The sequence below is a fragment of the Tiliqua scincoides genome, chromosome 5, assembly GCF_035046505.1.
Source record: "Tiliqua scincoides isolate rTilSci1 chromosome 5, rTilSci1.hap2, whole genome shotgun sequence".
NCBI lineage: Eukaryota > Metazoa > Chordata > Lepidosauria > Squamata > Scincidae > Tiliqua > Tiliqua scincoides.
The window spans coordinates 56912335-56936007 of NC_089825.1; the positions used below are offsets into that span (position 1 = coordinate 56912335).

Here is a 23673-nt window from a genome sequence, read left to right on the forward strand (position 1 = left end):
ATTTTCACTAATTCACACTTCTGAGCTAAAATTCAGGGAAACGTTGTATAAATGTGGAAGTAATAGTGTTAATAGACTAACTTTATTATTTTAGGGCATCCATGAAGTGAGTTCTAAATACCTGAAAATGGGTAGAAACAATATTTCTTTATGGGTAAGGATTTACATTTCATATGTTGTTAATATTAGAAGTTATATTTGTCAGCAGGATAATCTGTAATTGGTTTTTTAAAAAGAGTCATTTTGGAAAAGAAATTATGATCAAATTTAACCATCCCAATTCTTCTGTTTATTTTAATAAGTGAGAACTTATTTTAAGTATGTTAATGCTGAAAAATAAGTTTCAGTAGTAACAAATTATGCTGTCATTCCTCATGAGTAGCTTTGTGACTAATTGCTGATCTCAGTGATACTTTGTCAGTTTGATTTGCTATGGGCTTATTGAGAAAGCTTATTAGTTGGCTTTACTTGTTTAACCTTGTACCTATTGTTAATTTTTAAAAATGCTTGAAAGGAAACTTTGTAAAAGTTATCTCACCAAAGAAATAGAAAAAAAAGTTGCTTAGAAAAAGTTTTAATCAAGATATTCCTAATCTTGGGGACACTGTTATGGAATCAAAATCTGGCGCTTGGTGCTGCTTTTTGGGAGACACTTATCCTAAGGAGTGACAAGGATCTAGGGGAATCAGGCAGGGAACTTGTGACTGCTCAGTACAAGTCCCACCATCCATCTACCTGACAAAGGTGGGTGTTTTGCTAGTGTTTAATATACATATATAATAAAGTTTGTAACACAAGTTTTCAACATCTTGAAGTCTTTCTTTCATAGTTGATGCATCTTTGATTAAATGCTGAGCTCCCCTGTTCTTCTGATTTTGTCTTTCATTTTATAGGCAATTGAAGGAGGTTCTTGTCTCTTTGGGACAGTTATCCTGAAGTCCTTGATGTGTCTAATATTTGGAGTATCTGATGATGTAAGTAACTACTGTTTCATATGTTCAAATTGTTATACAACCTGTAAATGGCTGTAATGCAATATAGAAACTCCTTGCCAGTGCATGTTTATAAATGACCTTGAAAAAGTAGCCATGTCAATTTTCACTTTCATTCCTGTAAATGTTCCTCTTTCTTCCTGGTACACATGTACACGCACTTGCACGCTCCATTTAGAGTAAAAGCTGCATTCTTTGGTTGATAAACACTGACTTACAGGAAAGTATTCATAGATTTCAGTATACAAATTATGGTGTATTTAAAATTTTGGATTTACTACAGTCAGTTGTCTTTATATTTTCATGACATTTTTTCTTGGTACTGAACTAGTTAAAATAATGTCATAGAGTCCAAGAATTTATACCTTTCTTATAAAATGTGACTGGAAAATATTTTAACTTCCTAAGACTTACCCAACTAATATTTTCACTGTTATGTCTTTCAGGCTCATATAAGCAATTTGTTAAAGGCAAAACTTACTGGTTATAGAGATTTTGATACATCAATGTACACCTGTGCTGCGGAGTTTGATTTTATGGAATATGAGGTAATTCAATATCCATTGATTTTAAACTGAATAGTTGTGTTTGCTTTTTCCTCTTTCCTAAATTTTGCTAACATCAGAAAATGATCTTGACTATATTGATGCCTTCCTGCTAAGACGTAGGATTCTTTAACTTGCTTAATGAAATTGAATAACAATTGGCAGAATAAGACATTTGGATTTGTGTATTTATTCTCTAAACTACCTAAATGCCTTTCAGAAGAAGTGTAACCTTAATTCTACTCTTTAAAAACCATTCTGTTATTACAGACTTGTGTCTGTGTTTGTACAAAGAAACTGGATTCATCTAAGTCCATTCTAGGTTGCTGGGGGCCTGATCCTATCAGGCCCAACCTTTGCAAAAAGTACCATAAGGCACTTTTGCGCCAGAGATACAGGCGCATCCTCAGTGCTGGACCCAGTGGCAGGCAGCGTGGTGCTAGAGGACAAGTGGTGAGGGCTCATGGTGGTCAGTTTTACTGTTGGCCGGCAGCAGATCATTTTGGGGCCACGGGGAGGGAGCAGGGAAGGAAGGAGCGGGGCAAAGAGGGTGGCAGGATCTGCTGCTTTAACCCCCCTCCCAGGCTCAGAAACCTAACACGGGTCTCCTCAATCTTACGCCCACTCAGCAGTGGGTACAGATGTGAGGAGATCCATTGGGGCTGCCTGGCTGCTACATGGGGATACCTCAAGGATACCTGACACTGCTTCTCTGCCCCATTGAATGCAGCAGTCACCATTTCGGTGCCTGGAGTTGGGGGAGCTGGGGAATTAGCCCATAAGACTTCAGCTTCCCCTTGGATGAACTGGCTGTCTAGAAAGTGTTGTGGTGGCTACCAGAGGGCAGTTTGCCCTGAGAACTCATACACCCACCTGCGTGGTGTGTCTGGCCAGTCAGCTGAATGCGCGCAACACTTTATTTTTATTTATTTTATTTGATAAATTTATGTCTTGCTTTTCCCAAATGCCCAAGCAGGCTTATAAAACTCCATAATAAAGTACTAAGTATCATAATAGGTGTTTAAAAACAATCAACAAAGCATTAAAAACTTTAACATAAACAAAGAAAGACTTCACACGTATTGTTGAGCCATTGGGGAAACAAATAAGTTTAGTCGAGTCACAGTAGTATTTCAGAAGCGCAGAGAGCAAATATCTACTTGGCAACCAAATGCCAGATGGAACAGGTATGTTTTGAGCTCTTACTGAAAGGCAATTAAGTTCTCAGTTCACCTGGAAGGGAATTCCATAGTTGTGGCGCCACAACAGAAAAGGCTTGCCCCTGAGCTACCATCCCTCTTACTTGTGACAGAGATGTTACTTATAGAAGAGCCCCCTCAGATGACCTAAGAAGGCAGGTTGGAATGTATGGAAAGAGGAGGTCTTTAAGGTAGCCTGGACCCAAATCATGGAGGGCCTTGAAGGATAGAACTAACACCTTGAATTGGAACTGGAAGCAAAGCGGCAGCCAGTGTAACTGCTGAGGCAATGGTCCAGCAGAGTCATATCATCTAGCTCCCTGACTGCCTGAGCTGCTGCATTCTGCACTAATTGCAGTTTCTGAACTGTTTTAGAGGATAGCTCCACATAGATTGTGTTGCAGTAGTCCATTCTTGAAGTTACTAGACTTACTAGAAGACCACCATGGCCATGTCCTAACGGCTGAAGTATGGTCTCAGTTGACTCACCAGGTAAAACTGGTTGAATGCACTTCTAGAAATGGTTGCCACCTGGTTCTCCAGAGAGAGCTGAGAGTACAAGAGAACTCCTAAGCTGCTCACCCATTCTTGCAAGGGGAGTGCAACCCCTTTCAAAGTGGGTAGATGATTTAGTACCTGCATTGACTTGTACTCAGTGTTTGACTTATTTGCCTGGGAACTGTTCTCTGCTCTCTCCTGGAATGTAAAGACCCTTGAGATGGTAGGATACACAAGAACAAATTGGGAAAGTGCATTTCTGACTTGCTGGGGGCGTTTGGCGTCTTGTCCCAATTTGTCCTATCCTGCCGACTATGCCAATTTGTCCCGTCCAAATATCCCAACTCCCTTCTAATGCCCGCTTTTTGGCTAATTAACACCCTCCTTTTCCAAGAAACAACAGCTGTGGTGTGCAATGGAATGAACACAGTACTCCTTATCTATAGCAATTAACCAAATTTATTGCTAAGGACACAGACACTCCCTGCAAGTCCTCTTGTCCAGAGGCTTTCCCTCCCCACAACTCCACTTAACTTCAGTGGGTAAAGGTCTGAAGCCTCCAATTCAAGTCCAATCCAGTCTCCACAGCACAGTCCAGTCTTCCCAGTCCAGTCGTCTGCAGCAGAGTGTGTGTCCAGCAGAGTCTCAGCAGCCCCTTCCTCTGTCTTCTCCAGAAGAGTGTCTCCTTCAGCAGGGTCCTGGCAGTCCTCTCCTCTGTGTGTCCTCCAGCAGAATTCTGGCAGTCCCCTTCTCCCAGTGTGAGTCCATCTGGGTGTCCCTCTGGGTCAGGGTCCGGCTTCCAGCCGGGTCAGCGTCCCGCTTCTGGGTCAGGGTCCTCCCTCTGGTCAGCGTCCCGCTCCTTGCTCTGGGTCAGGGTCCTCCCTCTGGTCAGCATCCCACTCCTTGCTCTGGGTCAGGGTACCCCCCCCCGGTCAGCGTCCCGCTCCTTGCTCTGGGTCAGGGTACCTCTGTCTCCTTCCGGAGCTGCCTTTTACCCTTGGATGTCTCATAATCCAAAATGCAGCTCACCTGTGAGCTACCTTGTTAAATCCAAATTAGGCTCAGGTGAGCCATCTCTTCCATGTCCGTGAGTCCATGTCCATTCAAAGTCCCATCAAGGTCAAATGAAGCTCAGGTGTCAAACCAGGTCTCCATTGGCCTTGATTGATTGCAGCTGTGGAGCCCTTCCCAGAGCTGTGAACCAGCTGTCAAAAAATGAAATCACTGTCAACACCACATCATCCACCTGATGATCTTCTGATCTTCCATTACAGCCAGTGAACCAGGAGTATGTAAAATTGGGGCATTGAGATACAGAACCCTGTGACATGGACTGATGGGGGGGAAGAGGGAACATGTTAATGTCCAAGGTCCATTAAATCCAGTCAGCCTTTCCCCCCACTAGTCTGTTAATATGAGGGTTAATTGTACTCGGGTTTAGCCCCTCCTCCACTTCTGTAGTAGAAGAAGGGACATGCCTTAAGGATTCAAATGTATTTGAAAATTATAGTGCATACCATTAACCAGTAGTTATAACTTACTTTTCAGACTCCTGTAAAGTACTTGAAGACGTTCTTGCTTCCTGTAGTTTTTTTCATTTTTATAGTAATTGTTGTGAAGGTAGGGCATTGCTTTTTCTTTATATTAAGCATATATGGGATGTTAGAGGAGGCAATTAATACCTTTAGAGTACATTGCATGTAGTTCCAGTTCATGTGTTTCGAAATACAGATATGTATTAAAGACCTCTGTCTGCACCTCAAACACACACATGTTAATGGCAAAGAAGTAAAAACAGAAACCAACTTAAGACTGTAATCAGTGTATGCATACTTATCTGAGAGTAAGGCTGCAGTCCTGTGCATCTGGGAGTAAATCCCATTGAAGTCTGTTTAACTTAGTAATGAGGATGCATTTCTGAGTGACCATGCATATGTAGGATTATGCTAGATAAAATGAATCCTATTAAAGATAGCCAGTATTCCAGCATAATTGAAGAATATTGGGAATGTTGTTTGTGGGCCTTTGAGACACTATAATTTTTGTATGCAACATGGAGGTCTGCTCAGTCACATGTTTTGACACTATACGCATCTATAAATTATTAACAAATGAGAGCACAGTGTAGGGGAGTGATTTGGCTCTGTTAAATTACTATGAACAAAGCAGAATTATGCCTATTCAACTACATCTGACCTGTTTTAACATCAGCAGTGATGAAATATGCTTTAAGGAGAAGACTATTAAATCATTTCATCATTTAATTGTTCATTTGTCTACAGACATATCAATATGTTGTACATTTCAAGAGAAGTACTGAAAGGTAAATATATTTGAAGTAAAGAATTTAGTTTATGACTTACTGCTCAGCCTACTATGTTGGGACACATAGTTGAACCAAGCTCCTCTTGTTTTTGCGCTCCCCTTTTCATCCTTTGACTATATTTTTTAAAATAATTTCCCCAGTGTCCCAGATCTTCCTGCCTTTTCTACCTGTATTGATGGTATCACCTGACATTATTTTGCCATCAGCCAACTGAAGCATGTAAGAGCCACCTTGTTAGTAGAGGATCTGATACAGGCTTAAAACGATGTTCCTTCTGGCAACCATTCCTGTTACAAGCTACTTATGTCATAGTGGGCTTGCAAAACTGAGAGCCTGTGGTTTGACTGCCTAGGGAAAGTGATAGAAATGGGAGACTTGTAGCCAAATTTAGTGATGTCCTGGGCTTTCAAATAATGCCTTGTTTGTACAACTGATGGAACAGTTTTGGAGCCTTTCCCTAGAAACAGATCATCTTTGCTCCCTTTGATCTATATATAAAATTGAATTGAATGCTTGTTATCCCTTTTTTTAAACTCTGAGCTGATGTTCAAGGAAGAGAAAAATTGTGCTTATTTTTTTTAAGACAAAGAAAGAAGGCTTTAAAGCTCAGTGAATGGAAAAAGGATGCCAGAGTAATGCACCTCCAGGTGAATGAGCTGCAACCATGAGATAGCTGGAGCCTTTGTTTAATCTTATTCTATCTGATGGCTTTTTTGAGACTCTCAGTTTCCATGAATCCTATCCCTCTGAGCCTGGGTTGATTGGGATAGGAGTTTGCATAATAGACCTAGCAGCTTCTTAGAGGGCAGTAGTTGGGCCTGAGTGTATGAGAATAGATGGGGGAAGTAGAGCTACAGTAGATAATGGATACACTGTGTCACCTTCCACCCCCATGCTGCTTTCAGGGCAGCTTTCATCATGGCCGATGGTTAGGATGACCCTAGTTAGAGTTGGTCTGAAAACTGAAAGCCATTCAATTCTTAAGCAATTCATTTTAAATTGTCTTTATGTAGGTATAGGAAGCGAGTGAGAAGCTGTCCTCTCATCCTAGAAATAAAAGTTACAGGGAGTGGAAACCCTTCTGTCGGGATCAGCTGCTTCCCTCCCGCCCTGACTTACCTGGAGAGGCGGGGGGAGGGACCCCAGTCTGGCAGCAAAAGCCTCAGGAGGAGGAGGAGAAGCTGCCTGGACCTTGGGCATGTCCGCCCAGCTGCCTGTTCCACCAAACACAAGAGAAAGAAGGGAGGCAGGGACCAGAGCCCCAGGCCCCTTTAAGGCTCTCACACAGAAAGTGGGAGGAGGGGAAGGGAGGAAGGGTGGAACAGAGAGGGCTTCATAAGGGAAGCTTGCAATGAGGGTGAAGAGGGCAAGGTGTGGAGCAGTTCCTGCTGCCCCACTAGTGAACCCTCAAGAGACAGAGAAGAGGAGAAGGGTGCTGTAACCCCCTCCCTCTGGTCACCTAGCTAAGGCACTCCCCTCCACCCTTTGTTAGGCTTCCCTTGCTGGGAAGGTCTGGGAGGCAGGGAACAAAGCTTCACGGACTACAAATCCCCCCCCCCCCATGAAGCCTGACACTTTCATTCCCAGTCAGTGGCAAGAGACACACTCTGGAAAGTCCAAGAGCTGTGGCATTTCCTGGAGGAGGAAATTCTTGATCACTTATCTACAAAACTTATTAGTTTGGACAATTCTTTGGGATGTCCATGCTATCTGTTAATACATTCTTTCATAGTCTTTCATTTACTGTTTCTCTCCTTGTTCATGGTTACCAAGTGCCAAGTAGATTTGTTCTTAGAATTGACCTATGCACTCAGGAGCTCCTTGTCTTTGGCTGGGACTTCAAACTGGTTCTAGATCAGTGCTGAGGTAAATACTGCCTTCACAACACCTCCAGAAGTGTGTGAAATTTTACTATGCTTTGTGCACATGTAAATGGCATAGAGCCTCTGTGTGCAATAAAGATCTCCAAATGAGGGTGCAAATCAGTTTATAAAACCTATATGGTAGTAGTTCTAGTAATGGTTTGAGACTGTAAATTCAAAACACTGTTATATTCTGCATGTGTTGCATAGTCATGTATGAAATATGTTCTCTTACAGACATTTTGTAACTGACTGTTTTAGTGTATGGAATATTAATTATTTTGTGCTGTGAACAAATGGTTTTGTGTGTGTTTTTTGTCTAGACAGGAGGATGCTTTTATTCGTGGAGAGGTAAGGATCCCATCCTCCATTATTTCTGTCAGAAATCTGCTTCTTAAATTATTCCCAAAATAAACTAAAAAATGTGTTATCTGTAAGAGGTAGAAAATTGGTCAGATTTTAAAATAAATAATGAAGAGTAATAAATGGGAAGTAATAGCACAATTTTTTAAAAAAAAATTGATGGTGCTTATCAAGTTTCTTAAGACTTTTAACATAAATCTCTCAAAAGACAGTAGGAGTTTTTTTGTGTAGCTGGTTTGCATAAACAGGAACTGCTATTTTGATGTGCATTTAGATGCTGCTGTGTCTTTAAATGGTTCGGTACCATTTAAGTATTTGGGTCACTTTTTCCACCTCTGGTGCATAATCGCACTAAAATATCTTTCTCAATTTTGTAGTTCTACAGAAAGGCAGAGCTCAACTTATGCCTCGTAGATCATGTTATTCATCCAGAAATCTAAGGGTCAGCAAAATATCCCAGACGTGAAGAGCTGCCATAATACATAACTCTTGCTAACAACCACTGAATATATGGCTCTTCTTGTATTCCACCTAATAGAACATGAATGTTGAATTGCATCCTCTAAATATATGCAGAAAATTTTTCTCTTGTGGGAACTGTGATGGACCCAAAATATTCTTCAGCCCATATGCTTATGGTTTGCATTAGTTTAGAGTGCAGTGGTTGATGTAGTCATTAGATACAATGTTCATTGTAAATAATTCTTCATTTGTCCAGCTTGGTAGCTTTTTTTGACTGAAAGGTAATTCAGATTTAAGATTTCGGTTCAGCGTATTTGGATTTGAGGAATGAATCTTGCATTTCCAATTTCATGAGTTCATTCATTAAAATAAATGATCAAGTGTTGGAAGTTGAGCGCTGGCTAAGGACCCGTTATCGAGCATGCTTTTCAGGCACGTATAACATATATGTGAGGAAAATCTGTTGTGTGTGCAGGGACCAAGTGCAGAGACACAGGTGCACCTAAGTGGAATGGCATGGAAAGAGGAGAGGGGTGAGACTGAGGTACAACAAGAGAGTGTTCTGCACAGATTTCACTCCTCACTTCTGTGTAGCGGCAACTACATGGAACAGAAGGAGAAATGATCTTTAAAAAAAATAAAAAGGAATAAATCATTGCACCTCTGGAAACCTTATACCTTTGAACTACACTGCATTCAAGTCATTGCTTGATCAGTGGTGATGTGAGATAAAGCAGAGATAGAATGCCTTTAAATTCTGAAAAAGCATAAGCTATAGAAAAATACAGCAGTTTATTTATTTAAAAGATTTCTACCCCATCTTTCCTCTGAAAGCAGTTGTAACAAAGCTTCAGCTTACTCACTTTCTTGGCTGCCATTTCCATATGGCATGCATCCTTCTGAAATGTCTCATCTTTTACTGCCACTTGTATCTTTTGCTCTGGCCCCCTCAATATTGAGTATATGGGTTTGCATCACTTACTAAGATTAGTTCGTTATGCAAACATTAAGCCCTGTCTAGTTGGAGACTTGATTGCCTCATTAAGAGCCTCTTTATTGTGCTTTGATCACCTTTGTATATGCAGTCCTTAGGCAGAATGTCATTAAGCCAGACAGGCATGTAATGTTCTTCTAAAAATATGCACATTTCTCAGGATGCAAAGATGTCATCCTTCTGTAAGAGAAATTCAGTGTGAAAATAGCAGCAGTGAATTTTTTTAATGCTTTTTTGTTTGTTTGCAGATAGTATACCATGCGCTACAGCTTATATTTTTTATGGCTCTTGCTATTTTAATCATGAGACTAAAGCTGTTTCTGACACCTCATATGTGTATCATGGCATCCTTGATCTGTTCAAAGCAAGTAAGTCACTATTTATTGGTTACATTTCTACTGATGTAGTAGTTCACAGAATATATTTTAAAGGGCAACTAATAAAGAATTTCAGTGTGTTGTGATTGTTATTGAAGTACATAAACCACATCAACCACTGAATATGATCCATGGACAGTGGTAGTTTTCTGCAAAAGTTGCAAGAGCCTGTTCACAGTGTTGGTGATTGACAAAGCTAGGTTCCATCCACATTCCCATGTAACTCACGCTTATCTACAGTTGCACAGTTTTCTGTTACTGTTGTGGTTCTCTGCATTTTGGGCTGTTGAGTTTGGGCTTTGAAAGAGGGAGTTTTTAAAAAAAAAATCATAGCATGGGGGGGAGAGAAGTCAACCAAGAATGGTTTTTTTCCTGTGTATTTTTATATATAGTAATAGTAAAAGAAAAACAATAATACCAAAAATAGAAAAGAAAAATAAAAAGGGGGGAAAAACTACATTGAATATCTCTAAGAGTGTAGCAAGAGTGAAGCCAAAAAATTCCAATTACTATATTTATATTAATGATCTTTATTATATTAAATATTGATATTGATATTAAATTCCACATTTACAAGCAAGAATGGTTTTCTAGACTAGCTTTATGTGCTGAGTTGGAAGAGAGATGGAGTTCTGAAGACGGTCTTTCTGGTGAAGCTTGTTGAGATAAAAGAAAAAGCAGTTTAATAGGTACACTGGGCTCCAACTTTTAAGGGTTTGCAACAGCGGTCTCCAGAGACGGCTGCACAATGAGAAAGGCGTCCTCAGCGCAACCAGTGCTTACCGTTCTACAGGAGAGCTGTCCTTCCCCACTGCTGATCTCCCCCAAACTGGGCTTCAGCACACTATGCCTGTCCAGAAATCTGGGTGTAGAGTTTACTGGGGTGACTAGAGCAGCGCCCTGAAGCAGCAAACCGAAGCTCAGTTTGGGAGAGATCGGTGTTGGGGAAGTACAACTCCCCCATGGAACAGTAAGCGTCATTCACACGGGAGAAGGAAAAGGCAGGGTGTCGAATCCAACCCATGGGACAGGGTCTAGAGAGCCCTGGTTTACAATATATGCTATAGGTGAACCACTTAATAACTTTATCTTAAATTGTGTTAGCATGAACATTATTTTGTGGGTTATAGTCAAAGGAAATGAATTTTGACTAAGTACCATTGAAAAGTCTCACCAATTTCAATGGTGCTTAATCAGAATTCATTTTCTGACTCTAACCCCTTGGTGGAAGGAGAGTATATGAAATGGAACCTGTACAAGTATCAAATTACATAAATACTAGTACAGATACTGTAGTTTATAGTGTAGTACAGTGGTTCTGAAACTTACCTGAGTCAGGACTCCTTTGCAGCCTTTTTTCCCAGCTGTGCCAGGCACTGCCATCTTGGATCTCAGAAAATATCATGAGATCCAAGATGGTGGCACCCAGATTTTGTGAGACCCAAGGTGGTGTTACCCAGGGGGAGTAAGCAAGAGGGGCGCAACCAGGGCCATTCTGCAGTACGCCTGTGCGTGTACTACTGTGCCCTACAACACACTTTGAGAACCCTTGGTGTAGCGTGTGTTAGTCTTTTGAAAAATGGATAATATTAGAACTAGACTGGTATATAATGTAAATGTCTGTCATGTTTTTTGTATCAGCTGTTTGGATGGGTCTTTTCCAAAATACCGTCTGGAGCAGTTTTCATTGCCATTTTAGCAGTGATGGCATTTCAAGGAAAAGCAAATCTTCAGAAAGAATGGGACATTGTTGGAGAATTTAGCAACTTGCCACAGGAAGAACTATTGTTGTGGATAAATGCAAACACCAGACAAGGTAAAAAAATCACACAACAAAACCCACCATCAAAGTACAACACACTGCAATCGACTAAGGAGTGTATTGGGTCCCATGCAGTTGTGGACAGGTATACATTGGCACCACCATTAGGATATAAACAAGAATAGCAGAACGTGAGAGATACTGCTGGTTACAGCAAGCCAAAAAAATCAGTCATTGTGGAGCATGTAGTTGAGACTGGGCACAGAATGGATTTTAAGCGAACACAGACATTGTCCACTGCCAGTCGTTTTCACACTCGGTTTTATAGAGAGGCTGGAGAGATTTAGGAACAGGAGAGAGGAGGTGCTGCATGTAAATTATTTTTGGTTATCAACACACAAATATATAAGTATCCAGGACTTTAAGAACTGAGGTAGAACAATGTATGCTTGGGACTTTAAAATCAGAGCATTTGTTATACTGGGTAGTTTGAAGAACTACTTGCTGTAGCTTTCTCCTTTGAAAACCCCTGCCACCGCCGCCGACATTCCCTCCCGCCCGAGCCAAAGGGCCAGCCGCCTGCCCGTGTAGGGGAGGGCACGTAAACGAACGGGGTTTGAACACCCTGATGACCCCCCTTCCCACAAGCAGCCCTGACCCCATGGAGCCAAGGCAAAAGCAAGCAATTGAGTGCAGCTGCTCTGTCCTCCTCCCAAGCTTAGAGCACAATCCTGTGCATGTCTCCTCAGAAGTAAGTCCCATTGTGCTTACTCCCAGGAAAGTGTGCACAGGATTACAGCCTTCAAGCTCCCCACTCAGCATTCCCCCCATCGCTCACTCACCCTCTCACTGCTCCATTTCCTTCACTTGGAAACTTGAAAGGGGTTTGGAGACCCCTGCACCAGATGGTATTCTGTATATGTTTGTATACTGTATGTGTAACGTACTGTATATGTAGCACCAAAGCATATTTCATGGTTGGGAAGTAATCACTGTTAGTATGCCTTTTATTTTATGCAGTTCTGAACTCTTAGCTTGTTTGTTCAGGAGCACCTTTGTGAACAGTGTTAAGTAGTACTAAGTGGTCTTGTTCAGAGGTAGTATTGTGTGGAAAGGCATTTACAGAAGTAAATGACAGTAAAGAATGACAGTATCCTTCACAAGCAGTTCACCTGTGCACAATCTAAAACAGTTCTCCAACTGTGGGTCTGGACCTGATTTTTAGTGGGACCTATAAGAGGGGAGTGTATTATATAACTGGGACCTACAAGAGGGGAGTGTATTATATATCTGGGACCTATAAGAGGGGAGCGCAAACTATATATGCAGTGTTATCTTCATTTTAGATGTCAAAAGGGTTTTGTGGCTCCCGAGGTTTTCTTTTTTCCGGAAAATGGGTCCAAATGGCTTTTTGAGTGTTTAAGGTTGCTGACCCCTGGCCCAAACAATGTTCAGATAATGTCACAATACCAGCCATGAAAGCCATACTATTTATATCACAATGCAACCCATTTCACAGTATCTATGACAACAGCTAGTACCTTGCAAGCAGAAATCTTGCGTTCTGTGCAGCTTGCAGATTAGATTATCAGAGTTCTGAACAGTTTTCTCAGGTGTCTTGCAGCCCAAACCTGTACTGGGGGATACAGTGGTGTATCTCCATATATGCGGGTGCAACAATAGCCCCCAGTATAGAAATTGGCAGAAATGCCATGAATGCTGGTGCAACATTGGGAAAATGGCCACACTGTTGTAGCTTGTACCTTGCTTGGATGCCAATACAACTCTGACAGAGATGCCAAAAGGAGGAGGAAAGTGGAACTCGATGTGAGAGAGACAAGGAAGGGTTGATCTACACCCTATCCTATCCTCTTCAAATGATGGACATGCCAGAATAATGACACCATGCTAATGACAGACCTAGCATAGGTAGGAGTAACCCCACAGAGAATAATTGGACAGGGAAAATGAGCAGAAAAGTGCATCCTTTACCACCCACTTCCTAATATCTGAGCATTGGATACAGACTATGTTTGACACCCAATCACAGCACACCAACTCCACTTAAACGCCCCTGCCAGGGAACTACGACTAAGATGGTCAGACGGGTGGTATGGGGGTTATATCTCCCTATTCTCTCAAGGGAGAACTTGGTGCTGTTCAGTGAGGTTACTGACAGTCGGGACCCCTGTGGCTTTGCAGACACCATGGCAGGCAGTGAACCAACTCGTACAGCCAGATCTCACTGACACCTGTTAGTTGGATGTCTTACAATGCACAGCAGCCCTGCTGGATGGAGAGGATGGTGTATGCTGGTCTGTCACTGATACAGTTCAATAAAATCTTTCACTAGATCACCCATCTTGTCTCTGTTAACAGATAGTGATTCCTTCTTCCCAGTCCTTACCCTAGCTATCCTTGGAGTGGGTCTCTGGCAGGAGAGGGACTTTTCTGTTTTTGGGGTACACAGCATTCTCACTCATGATTCTTTGGTTCCAAGGCGGGGGGGGGGAATGCTTCTCAATGATCCTGACCCTCCCCCCCCCCCGGTTTTCTGCTGCATTGGTCAATATGGCAAACAGTGTAAGGGACTGGCAGTCACACCAGCAGGTGCCAGCAGTGAAGCAAAGGGCATGTGTGGGTATGATTAGGAGGGTGGGTTCCTGCAGTTGGTGCCCTGTGTCAAATTCTGTCCCAGTGATTGGCCCATTCAGTCCTCCCTCCATAAGTCTGTGTTCTACATCCTCCCAGCCAGTTGTGCAAGGTGTTAAATGCCAGAAGGGGTGCAGGTTGCTTGCCTTCTACTATGGCTGGGTGGTTAGAGAGCAGATTTCTGGAGTAGCTTGTGTGAGGTCTAGACCTGCATTCCCCTCTTTTGCACCTGTCAAGGGTGTTCCTGGACAGTCATGCAAAAAGTGAGCCCCTTGCTAGAGTATGCTCCTTGACTGGGATCAAACCTGGCTGTCAGCTGCATGCTTGTGCAGTGAGATTCCAGGACCCTGCTTTGCCTGTGTGCTGTTGCCTTGTAACCTGTCCCGGTCCCTCCCTGGCAAGAAAGGTTCATTCCCGGTGGTAAATGCTCCCACGTGGACTCAGACCCTCACCATGTAGAGACTGTGTGTGTGTGTGTTACACATGGCTTTCCTCTTGAGGGAGCTGTCTTTCTGCCCCTCTTCTGCTGTGGTCAAAGGGGTATTCCGTGGATACAGGTGGGATAAAGGACCCTGGGTACATAAGGTTCCTAGCAGATCTTTGCTTTTGTCCTTCTTTGCTGATGCCACTGCAGTTCCTGAAGGAGGTGGGGTGGGGTGGCATCCCTGAGTCATGTCTTGTGTGTGTTGGTGGGGGAGTTGGGACACCTTCCCTTGATTAACAGAGTTAATAATGTGCTGCTTATTTCCAGCGGCTGGTGGGAGGCATTGCCCCAGCACTAGCCACTGATTGCCCGAATCCATTCACCCTGGCAGCTCTTCTCTGGCTGTCAGTGTTGGGGCTGGGAGGATGTGGTAATGGGCTCATTAGGCATCACACCAATGACACAGAGACGTTGTGTTGATGATGTACCAATGTCAGGACACTGCTCTATGCATGATGGGCTGTGTGGGGTTTCCATGGACAGTTTCATCATTGTTGGAAAGGGCTGCTCCATCATTACTGGGACGGCTGCGCTGGTGCGGCATTGCCTGGGCGGGCTTAGGATATGACTGATGTTGCACCGGTGTCCGAATAGGTTTGGGCTGTTATTTTACTTAAGACTAAACAGATGATAAAGGTAAAAATTTGCATATATGGTCATTTATAACTAAATTGCATTGTAGTATACAGTATAGCAGTTTTTCTCAACCAGTGGTACGGAAATGGTGGTACCCACAGGGCCCCTGGACATCTGCCACCCAGCAGTAAGACAAGAACAAGATGCAACATACAGTGGTAGGAGGCTCAGCTTGGTGGGCAGAGCTCCAAAGCATGCTCTTCCATGCTCAAAAAGCCCTCCAATTCACCTTGAGCCTCTTATTGATGCTTGTTGTATCACATCTGGCCTTCCAATCCAGAAGTAACTGCTGATGACATCTTCTGGTGGTACTTCACATAGGTGGACCATGTGAACTGATACGGTGGAGAACAAACCTTGAAAAACACTGCAGTATAGCTTTGTAGTATAGGAAAATTATGGGGGTAATCAAACTTTGAAATAGCAAAAATAGATATGTAGGAAAACTTGCTTTTAGACTTGCACCTTGAGTGACATTATGGGTCATTTTACTTATGTTTTATCCGATTTGTAGAATGTGAATACCATCCAAATGTTACTAGGCATTCTTACAATATGTTTCTCAATTATTTTTATATATTTAGCTTTTCCTTTATCTTTCAGATGCTGTTTTTGCTGGTGCAATGCCAACAATGGCAAGTGTAAAATTGTCTGTGCTTCGACCCATTGTGAATCATCCACATTATGAAGATGCAGGATTACGGTAAGGTTTCAGGTCCATATTTTAGAAGTAATGGTTAAGAGCAGTGTAGGCCTTAAGCCATCTTGGCCTGGCTGGGTGCATTTTCAGTACTGTGAGAAAGCACCTCATTTGGCATGCCGAGAAGGACTTTGATTCTGGAGATATTGGAGCAGCCGTACCAGTCTCTAGCTAGCAGACGTTTTCCTTGCATAGTTGCCTAATTGACCAAGGCCATCTGGATTGCCTGATGCACAGCAGCTGTGGGTTCAAGAAGAGGGGATTGTGCCATAAGTAACTGACTCCCAGTCACATTCCCTTTGGGAAAGTTTGGGAGACTGATTGACTGTTGAAGGAGAACCAGGTATAAAGAACTACCATCTTTGTAAGTGTTTACCTTTTGCCACCTCTTCTCCATATGGAAGCTTGCTATGCCAGGTGTGGAGGCATAGGATGAAGTTGATGAAGTCAGGAGTTGTAAGCTATACTTCTTGAGTGAGAGAGAGTCTAGGAGTTTCAGAGTTAGTTTTTATTGTTTATATGCTGCTGTGTGTTGTCTAAATTTTCTCATACTAAGTGCCTGTAATTTACTTGTGTGTAACTGTATTGGTCTTATTGAGTTTTGGATATATCTTAGTTCATACGTACCTGGCTGCTTAGCTACTACCACTGCCATCCTGTTTAAGCCACTTCTGCTCAGCGTTGCATATAGGCAACAGGGATCAATATGTCCACTTATGCGCTGGGCAGAAATGGGTTAAATCAGTAACTTGCACCTTGGGCTTCAGCCAGGGTAGGGTCAAGAGTTGTGTTTGGCATTCATTCGAACTAGTAAGGGCTGTTCCCTAACGGAAACCCAGGTCTATTTGAATCGATGCACCTGAGTGGAAACCTGTACTTTTATGTCCCTTGCTGAAGAACTGCACAACTCATCCAAGGAGTTGTTAGGTCTTAGATTGGTAGTGGATGGTAAGAAGCAACTAATTAGAAGTTCCCCGCTGCATTCACTGAGTTGTAGAGCAATAAATTGGGCTAGTGCCATAAAATGTCAGGGGAGTCTGGGTTAATAGGTTTATGGCCCTGACTTGCCCGTTTTCACAGATATGTTCTTATGATGTGCTCGTTTGTACATCATGTTGATGTTGTATGGATGTTAATAACTGTTAACTTGAAATCATAGGTTCATATTCAAAACAGAGGAGTGGAAATAATCCCACTCCCCAAACGTTTTATAGCACTAGCCCAATTTCTTGCTCAACACCTCAGTGAATGCTGCGGGCAGCTTCTAATTAGCTGTTTCTTATTATGCCTTTTTTTCCTAAGTTATATGAACAGATGTTTGTTGACATTCTGAGAGACTTAGGGCACAATGCTAACTTGTACTTAGGCCGACCCAAGTCCCTTGGGCTGACCTGGGAGGGTCGCAAACGTGCCGTAAAGCACATTTGCACTGCCTCAGGAGGAAGCCAGGCCAGCACTCCCAGAAGCACCGGCTTGCCTGATGGAAGCCTCTGTGCCGGCTTCCTCCCAACGCCTTGCGTTGGCTTGGATGAGCCTATGCAAGGACAAAAGGTAAGCGGCAGGGAGGAGGAGGGAGAGAGGCATTCCTGGGCAGGGAAAGGGCCGGCGGGGAGTGAGAGGTGGGGCTGGGATCTGGCAGTTATGCCAGATCCCAACCCCTATTCCCAGGGAGAACAGAGCAACTTGAAGCCATTATGGGTCAACTCGCAAAACTGCATTGACCCAGGAAGGAAGGTCAGAATTTAGTGGGTGCTATCGCACCCGTCCGGCCCCAGGCCTGGTCTGCCCTCTTGCCTGGCTGTCACTGCCCATTCTGCCTCCCCTGTTCCACCCCCTGCACTGATCCGGCGGGTCTTCAGCTGCTCTCCACCAGCATGCAGGAGGCCACTCCAGGCTCCCCACTACTGGCCCGGCCTCACATGTCGGAAAACTTTGCAGCTGCCCTAAAGCAGCCTTTGCTGCAACACACAATACACTGGCACCTGTCAGATATACTAATTTGATTTAACTCTAACTCTAACCCAACAAATAAGTGAGTCTAGTGTGCAAGTGAAAGACATAAGACAAATAGGAGCAAAATCAACAGAAGAGCAAGGAACTGGGAAAAATGATAATGAAAGATGAATCCAAAATAGTGGAGATAGAAAAAAACCAACAAGCTGGAGGCAATGTTAATGGAGATTCAGATGGATGAAATAGCTCGGAAGTTAAGAATCCAAAAATCACCAGCTCAGAAGGGAGAAGAAACATTTCAATTAATTAGTGAATTAATAACAGATTGGAATGATTATGCAAAAGAGATTTACCAAGACTTAGACTCAGCAAGAAGAGCAAGTACATTATATATAAGAAAATGTGATCTGCCAAGAGAAACCCATGTGAAATTCATCAGAAAAAAAGATGGAAAACTAAAGCCAAAAGAAGAATTGATAATGCAAGATACTGAGATGGATTGGCAGACCCATCTACAATTAGACTTAAGAAAAAGATAAAAGAAGGCCTCTATATGCTATAATAAAAATTTCCTAGAGTAACATACGTTAAAGAAAATATATACAATTTTATAGATGATATGCAATACTTATGGAATTGGTAAAGATGAATTTAAAATATATAAAAAATATGGATGTCATGTAATAAAAAAGGCAATTATACAGGGGAATGATAAGGAGTTTAATATAAGAGACTATTGATTTTATTACATTGCTGAAACCAGAATTATTCCTATTTAGTATTAGTAGATATGGTGATATCAATAGATGCTAGAATTTTGGATGTCAGTTCTAATGAACTAGGATTATTCTTGTTTAATATTATTTTGGATGCTACAGAGAAAATGATGTGTATTTAGTTATTGTGATATTACAGTTAGTAGAAACTTGTGTGCCAGATATTGGAAAGAATCCAGAATTTTAATTAAAGATGAATTAATAGAAAAAATAAGGAATGCTGTAGAAATGGATAGGCTTTTAGAAATATTGGATTAATAGTGAAGATTGATATAGATTGAGTATTGGAAGCCATTTTATGCTTGGTTGAAAATGAATGTATAGAAAGTATAATACAGGGCATTTAGAGATAGATATATCCTTTATTTTTTTTATATAAAGTGATAGCAGAATTTTTTACGTATGAAATGGATAAAGGTTAATAAGCAGTAAAAGTAGAAGAAAAGTAGACTAGGAAGTATAGAATGATGTATTAACCAAAGTGGTATATGGTATCATGCACTCCCAATGTTTGTGTTTGTATTGTTTGTGTTATGTGTGTGTTGTATGAAAATAAATAAAAAATACTCTAAAAAATACTAATTTGATTTTATCCTTCAGTTTAAAATTAAAACAAGATACTGGAAATGGAAATCATGGTTCTTAACTTTTCTCCTTATCCTTATAGGGACAGCAGCTTGCCCTTTTCCACAGATTTGCTGGAACCATAGTCCCTTTTTTCCTGTTGCAGTCAATTCCTGAAACTGGGAAGCCTTTCTTTGGAAGGTTTTTTTTTGGGGGGGGGGGGACTGGGGGGGCTGGCTCTGCATTCTTTCAGAGGAAGGGGTAAACTTTGCTGCTTGTCTTGCTCACTAGACAGGAACCTCATGCTAAATCGAATTTTTCATTCTCTTACTATAGAAAATAGTTGCCTACTGTTTAGTTTTGTCTTATGTTTTGTTCCCCCATGACTTATTTGTGAGATCGTCTTATAGATGAGTATCTACAGTAGGTGTGTCATTTCTAGTATCTTCAGTTTTTGTTTTACAATGAAGGATAAATCAAATTAGTATGCTGACCCCTGTGTAGATATTTCTTTTCCACAGGTCTTTCCCCCTTCTAAATCACTTTCATGCATCTGATGAAGCAAACAGTTGACTAAAATGTATGCTGGAATAAGCTAATTGTCTCCAGGGTATGGCAGCTCTTGTCACTTACCTTCAGTGATAAAATTACATATCCTTCACTCAAGATATTCCTTCTTTTTGGTTGGTTGATAACTGTACTTGGGGCTTTCTCTTCCTCAAAGGGCAAGAACAAAAATAGTTTATTCTATGTATAGTCGAAAACCAGCAGCAGAAGTTAAAAAGGAATTGATAAAATTGGGAGTAAATTATTACATCTTAGAAGATTCCTGGTGCCTGAGGAGAACTAGGTAAGTAATTGCTCTCTACACTTTCGTCCCAAATATAACTAATTATAACTTGATTAATAATACAGGCCTGTGAATTTGAGGGTCAGAAAAGATTTTTTCCAATTTTTTGGTCCTTTTCAATGATTTGAGGCTGCTGATTCTAAAAATGGTAAGTTTTGCCATATCATGCCTAGTTTTGGAGATGCCTGGTTAGTGAATAGTTCAAGCGGTTTTCTTGTGAGAAAGCCATGGCATCGGCTTCCTCATGAGGAAGCTGCTTGAACCATTTGCTAAGCTGTGTTGTATCTCTGAAACTAGATGTGATAGGGCAAAACTGATTCCTTTTTAGGAGTTGGTGCTCCAGTGTATCCAGGAATAGATCTAACTTTTGAAGTTTGCAAAATGTGTGTTGGCTTGTGTATTTTGACATGATAGTGAAGTCACTGAGATTGTGATGGGTAGTGCGAGTAATATCCCTATTGCCATATGAATTGTGTGCATTTCAGGGTTTTGTTGCTGGTTGTGACAGCCTACAATGTGACAGGTGGTTACCCCCCCCCCCCCCCGCAATATTCACAGTGGGTGAGTGCTGCTGACATCTGCAAGTAACTTCAGTATTCTTAAGAACATAAGAACAGCCCCACTGGATCAGGCCATAGGCCCATCTAGTCCAGTTTCCTGTGTCTCACAGCAGCCCACCAAATGCCCCAGGGAGCACACCTGAAAACAAGAGACCTGCATCCTGGTGCCCTCCCTTGCATCTGACATAGCCCATTTCTAAAATCAGGAGGTTGCACATACAGGTCATGGCTTGTAACCCATAATGGATTTTTCCTCCAGAAACTTGTCCAATCCCCTTTTAAAGGTGTCCAGGCCAGTCGCCATCACCACATCCTGTGGCAAGGAGTTCCACAGACCAAACACGCGCTGAGTAAATAAATATTTTCTTTTGTCTGTTCTAACTGTCCCAACACTCAATTTTAGTGGATGTCCCCTGGTTCTGGTGTTATGTGAGAGTGTAAAGAGCATCTCTCTATCCACTCTGTCCATACCCTGCATAATTTTGTATGTCTCAATCATGTCTCCCCTCAGGCGTCTCTTTTCTAGGCTGAAGAGGCCCAAACCCTGTAGCCTTTCCTCATAAGGAAGGTGCCCCAGCCCAGTAATCATCTTAGTCACTCTCTTTTGCACCTTTTCCATTTCCACTATGTCCTTTTTGAAATGCGGCAACCAGAACTGGACACAATACTCCAGGTGTGGCCTTACCATAGATTTGTACAACAGCATTATAATATTAGCCGTTTTGTTCTCAATACCTTTTCTAATGATCCCAAGCATAGAATTGGCCTTCTTCATTGCCGCCGCACATTGGGTCGACACTTTCATCGACCTATCCACCACTACCCCAAGAACTCTCTCCTGATCTGTCACAGACAGCTCAGAACCCATCAGCCTATATCTAAAGTTTTGATTTTTTGCTCCAATGTGCATGACCTTACACTTACTGACATTGAAGCGCATCTGCCATTTTGCTGCCCATTCTGCCAGTCTGGAGAGATCCTTCTGGAGCTCCTCACAATCACTTCTGGTCTTCACCACTCGCAAAAGTTTGGTGTCATCTGCAAACTTTGCCACCTCACTGCTCACCCCTTGCTTCTGCTGCTCACTGCTTCTTGGAAGATCCTCCATCCCAAAAGCTTTCTTCACTTTTTATCTGTCAGTTTCATCTTGATGACCAGGGCTTTAGGATCTTCAGACAACTGAGGGCCCAATCCTATCCAACTTTCCAGTGCCGGTGCATCCACAACACAGCCCTGAGGAAAAAGGAACAAACATTCCCTTACCTGGTGGAGGCCTCTGTGACCGCTCCCCTATTGCAGGATGCAGCGCATGTCCTGTTGGCATGGCTACACCAGTGCTGGAAAATTGGATTGGATTTGGTCCTAAGTTGTGAATTTATTACAGAAAAAGACCCGTAAGTATTATGAAGCTGAAGTCTTATCTCTCCATTATCTGGGGCAGGGAACTCCAACAAACTACAGATCTGCCCCAAGTGAATGCTGCCCCAAGGCAGCATTATTAAACCTAGAATTGTTAAACATATAGAAATGTATGCTGTGTAAAGGAAGTATCAGCTTGGTTTCAGCAAAGAGAAATTGCCAGCCTTTCAGAATTCAAGTGTCAAATTTGTAGAGTTGGCATGTTTGTTCACAAGGATTTTCACGAAGTCCCTTGCCAAAGGCTCCCAAGAAAATAGCAGAGCAGTCATGGGAGAAAAAGGCAGGTCATTTCATTAATCAGCAGGTGGTTATTGACTAAACTGATGATTATTCTTGAATGTTTGGTAACTGTTGGTAAGGATGGGTCAATGAAATTAACCGATCAATCCTATGCAACGCTGGTGCAGCAAGGCCACAGGGCCCCAACACTCTAGTGTTGGAGTTGAGCAGGTGCGAGCTCTCCTTGGGGTACAGGAACATTTGACCCTTACCCAGTGTCATGCCCCAGTCTACCCTATGGGGGGTACCCGGATTTTCACCAGCTGTTTAGCTGGCATAGAACCAAGTAGCCCCATGTAAGGCCAGTAGGCCCAGGATTGGGGTTGGGATGCAAGGGGGGCCTGCTCCTCACCCCTCTCCCAAGCCTGAATCCACCACCTCCCCTTGTCCTGAAACGACACTTAAGTTACAGCTAACTTAAGATGCAATCTACAACCAATGTTAAGTTTTGATATTATTTAGATACCACTTTTCAAAGATATGAAACTCAATGCAACCCACCTCACTATTTTGTATGAAAAATAACAATGAGACAGTTATGCAGGATTAATTTTGTTAGTGAATGAAACACAAAAATTGTGTGTATCAGTTGTTTGTATTCAAATGTTTTCTAGGCCTGGCTGCAGCATGCCAGAAATTTGGGATATAGAAGATCCTGAAAATGCTGGAAAAGTTCCCTTATGCACCCTGATGAGCAAGGATTCTAGGCCGTACTTCAGAACAGTGTTCAAGAACAAAACCTTCAAAGTATTAGAAGTCATCAGGGAATGACTCTTCACTGCAACATGTTTTCTGATTCGTATACTTTTTAAAAAGGCAAATATAAAAAAAACTCTGAAAAGTTTGTTTAATTGCTGGCCCATTAAAATGAACAATTTTGATTTCAATGTGTCACACTTGTTTGTTTGAAAAATTTATATCCTGCCTTTCCCATGCCAAAGCAAATGTCCGAGGAGGCTTACAAAGCTCATAATAAATGTACAACATATCACAAGTAAAAACATCAAACAAAACATTAAAACTGTTTCGTAAACTGTGGGTCGAGAACCACTGGGTGGGTCACGACCCAATTTCAGATGCGTCCCCATTCTTTCCAAGGTGTATTTTATTCTTAATATATTAAACATGGTGCTTACCCTGGTATGTGACTGCATTTGGGGAAATGTTACAGATCTGTACTTTTAATAGGCTCCTGTGTATATGCTTTTAATATTGCTAGTAAATGGAACTTTCTCCTGGGTAAGTGTGGGTAGGATTGCAGCCTAGGATTGTTAAAAATTTTCCTGCTTGATGATGTCACTTCAATCATGATATCACTTCTGGTGGGTCCTGACAGATTCTCATTCTAAAATGTCAGTCCCAATGCTAAAAGTTTGAGAACCACTGCATTAAAACACTAATGTTTTGGTGTTTAATTTTA

General features: G+C 42.0%; 1 protein-coding gene across 2 annotated transcripts in view; it reads left to right on the forward strand.

Moving 5' to 3' along the window:
- The window catches only part of LOC136651158 (protein C-mannosyl-transferase DPY19L1-like), a 47951-nt gene extending 24817 nt beyond the window's left edge, over window positions 1–23134 (forward strand). For both annotated transcript variants that reach the window (XM_066627334.1, XM_066627335.1), the window contains 11 exons: window positions 95–154; window positions 894–974; window positions 1439–1540; window positions 4783–4854; window positions 5517–5557; window positions 7746–7773; window positions 9490–9609; window positions 11260–11434; window positions 15756–15855; window positions 19870–19995; window positions 22868–23134. In XM_066627334.1, the coding sequence (XP_066483431.1) occupies window positions 95–154; window positions 894–974; window positions 1439–1540; window positions 4783–4854; window positions 5517–5557; window positions 7746–7773; window positions 9490–9609; window positions 11260–11434; window positions 15756–15855; window positions 19870–19995; window positions 22868–23024 (1062 nt within the window). In that variant the 3' untranslated portion in view covers window positions 23025–23134. The remainder of the gene's footprint in view (window positions 1–94; window positions 155–893; window positions 975–1438; window positions 1541–4782; window positions 4855–5516; window positions 5558–7745; window positions 7774–9489; window positions 9610–11259; window positions 11435–15755; window positions 15856–19869; window positions 19996–22867) is intronic.
- The last annotated feature ends 539 nt before the right edge of the window (window positions 23135–23673 follow it).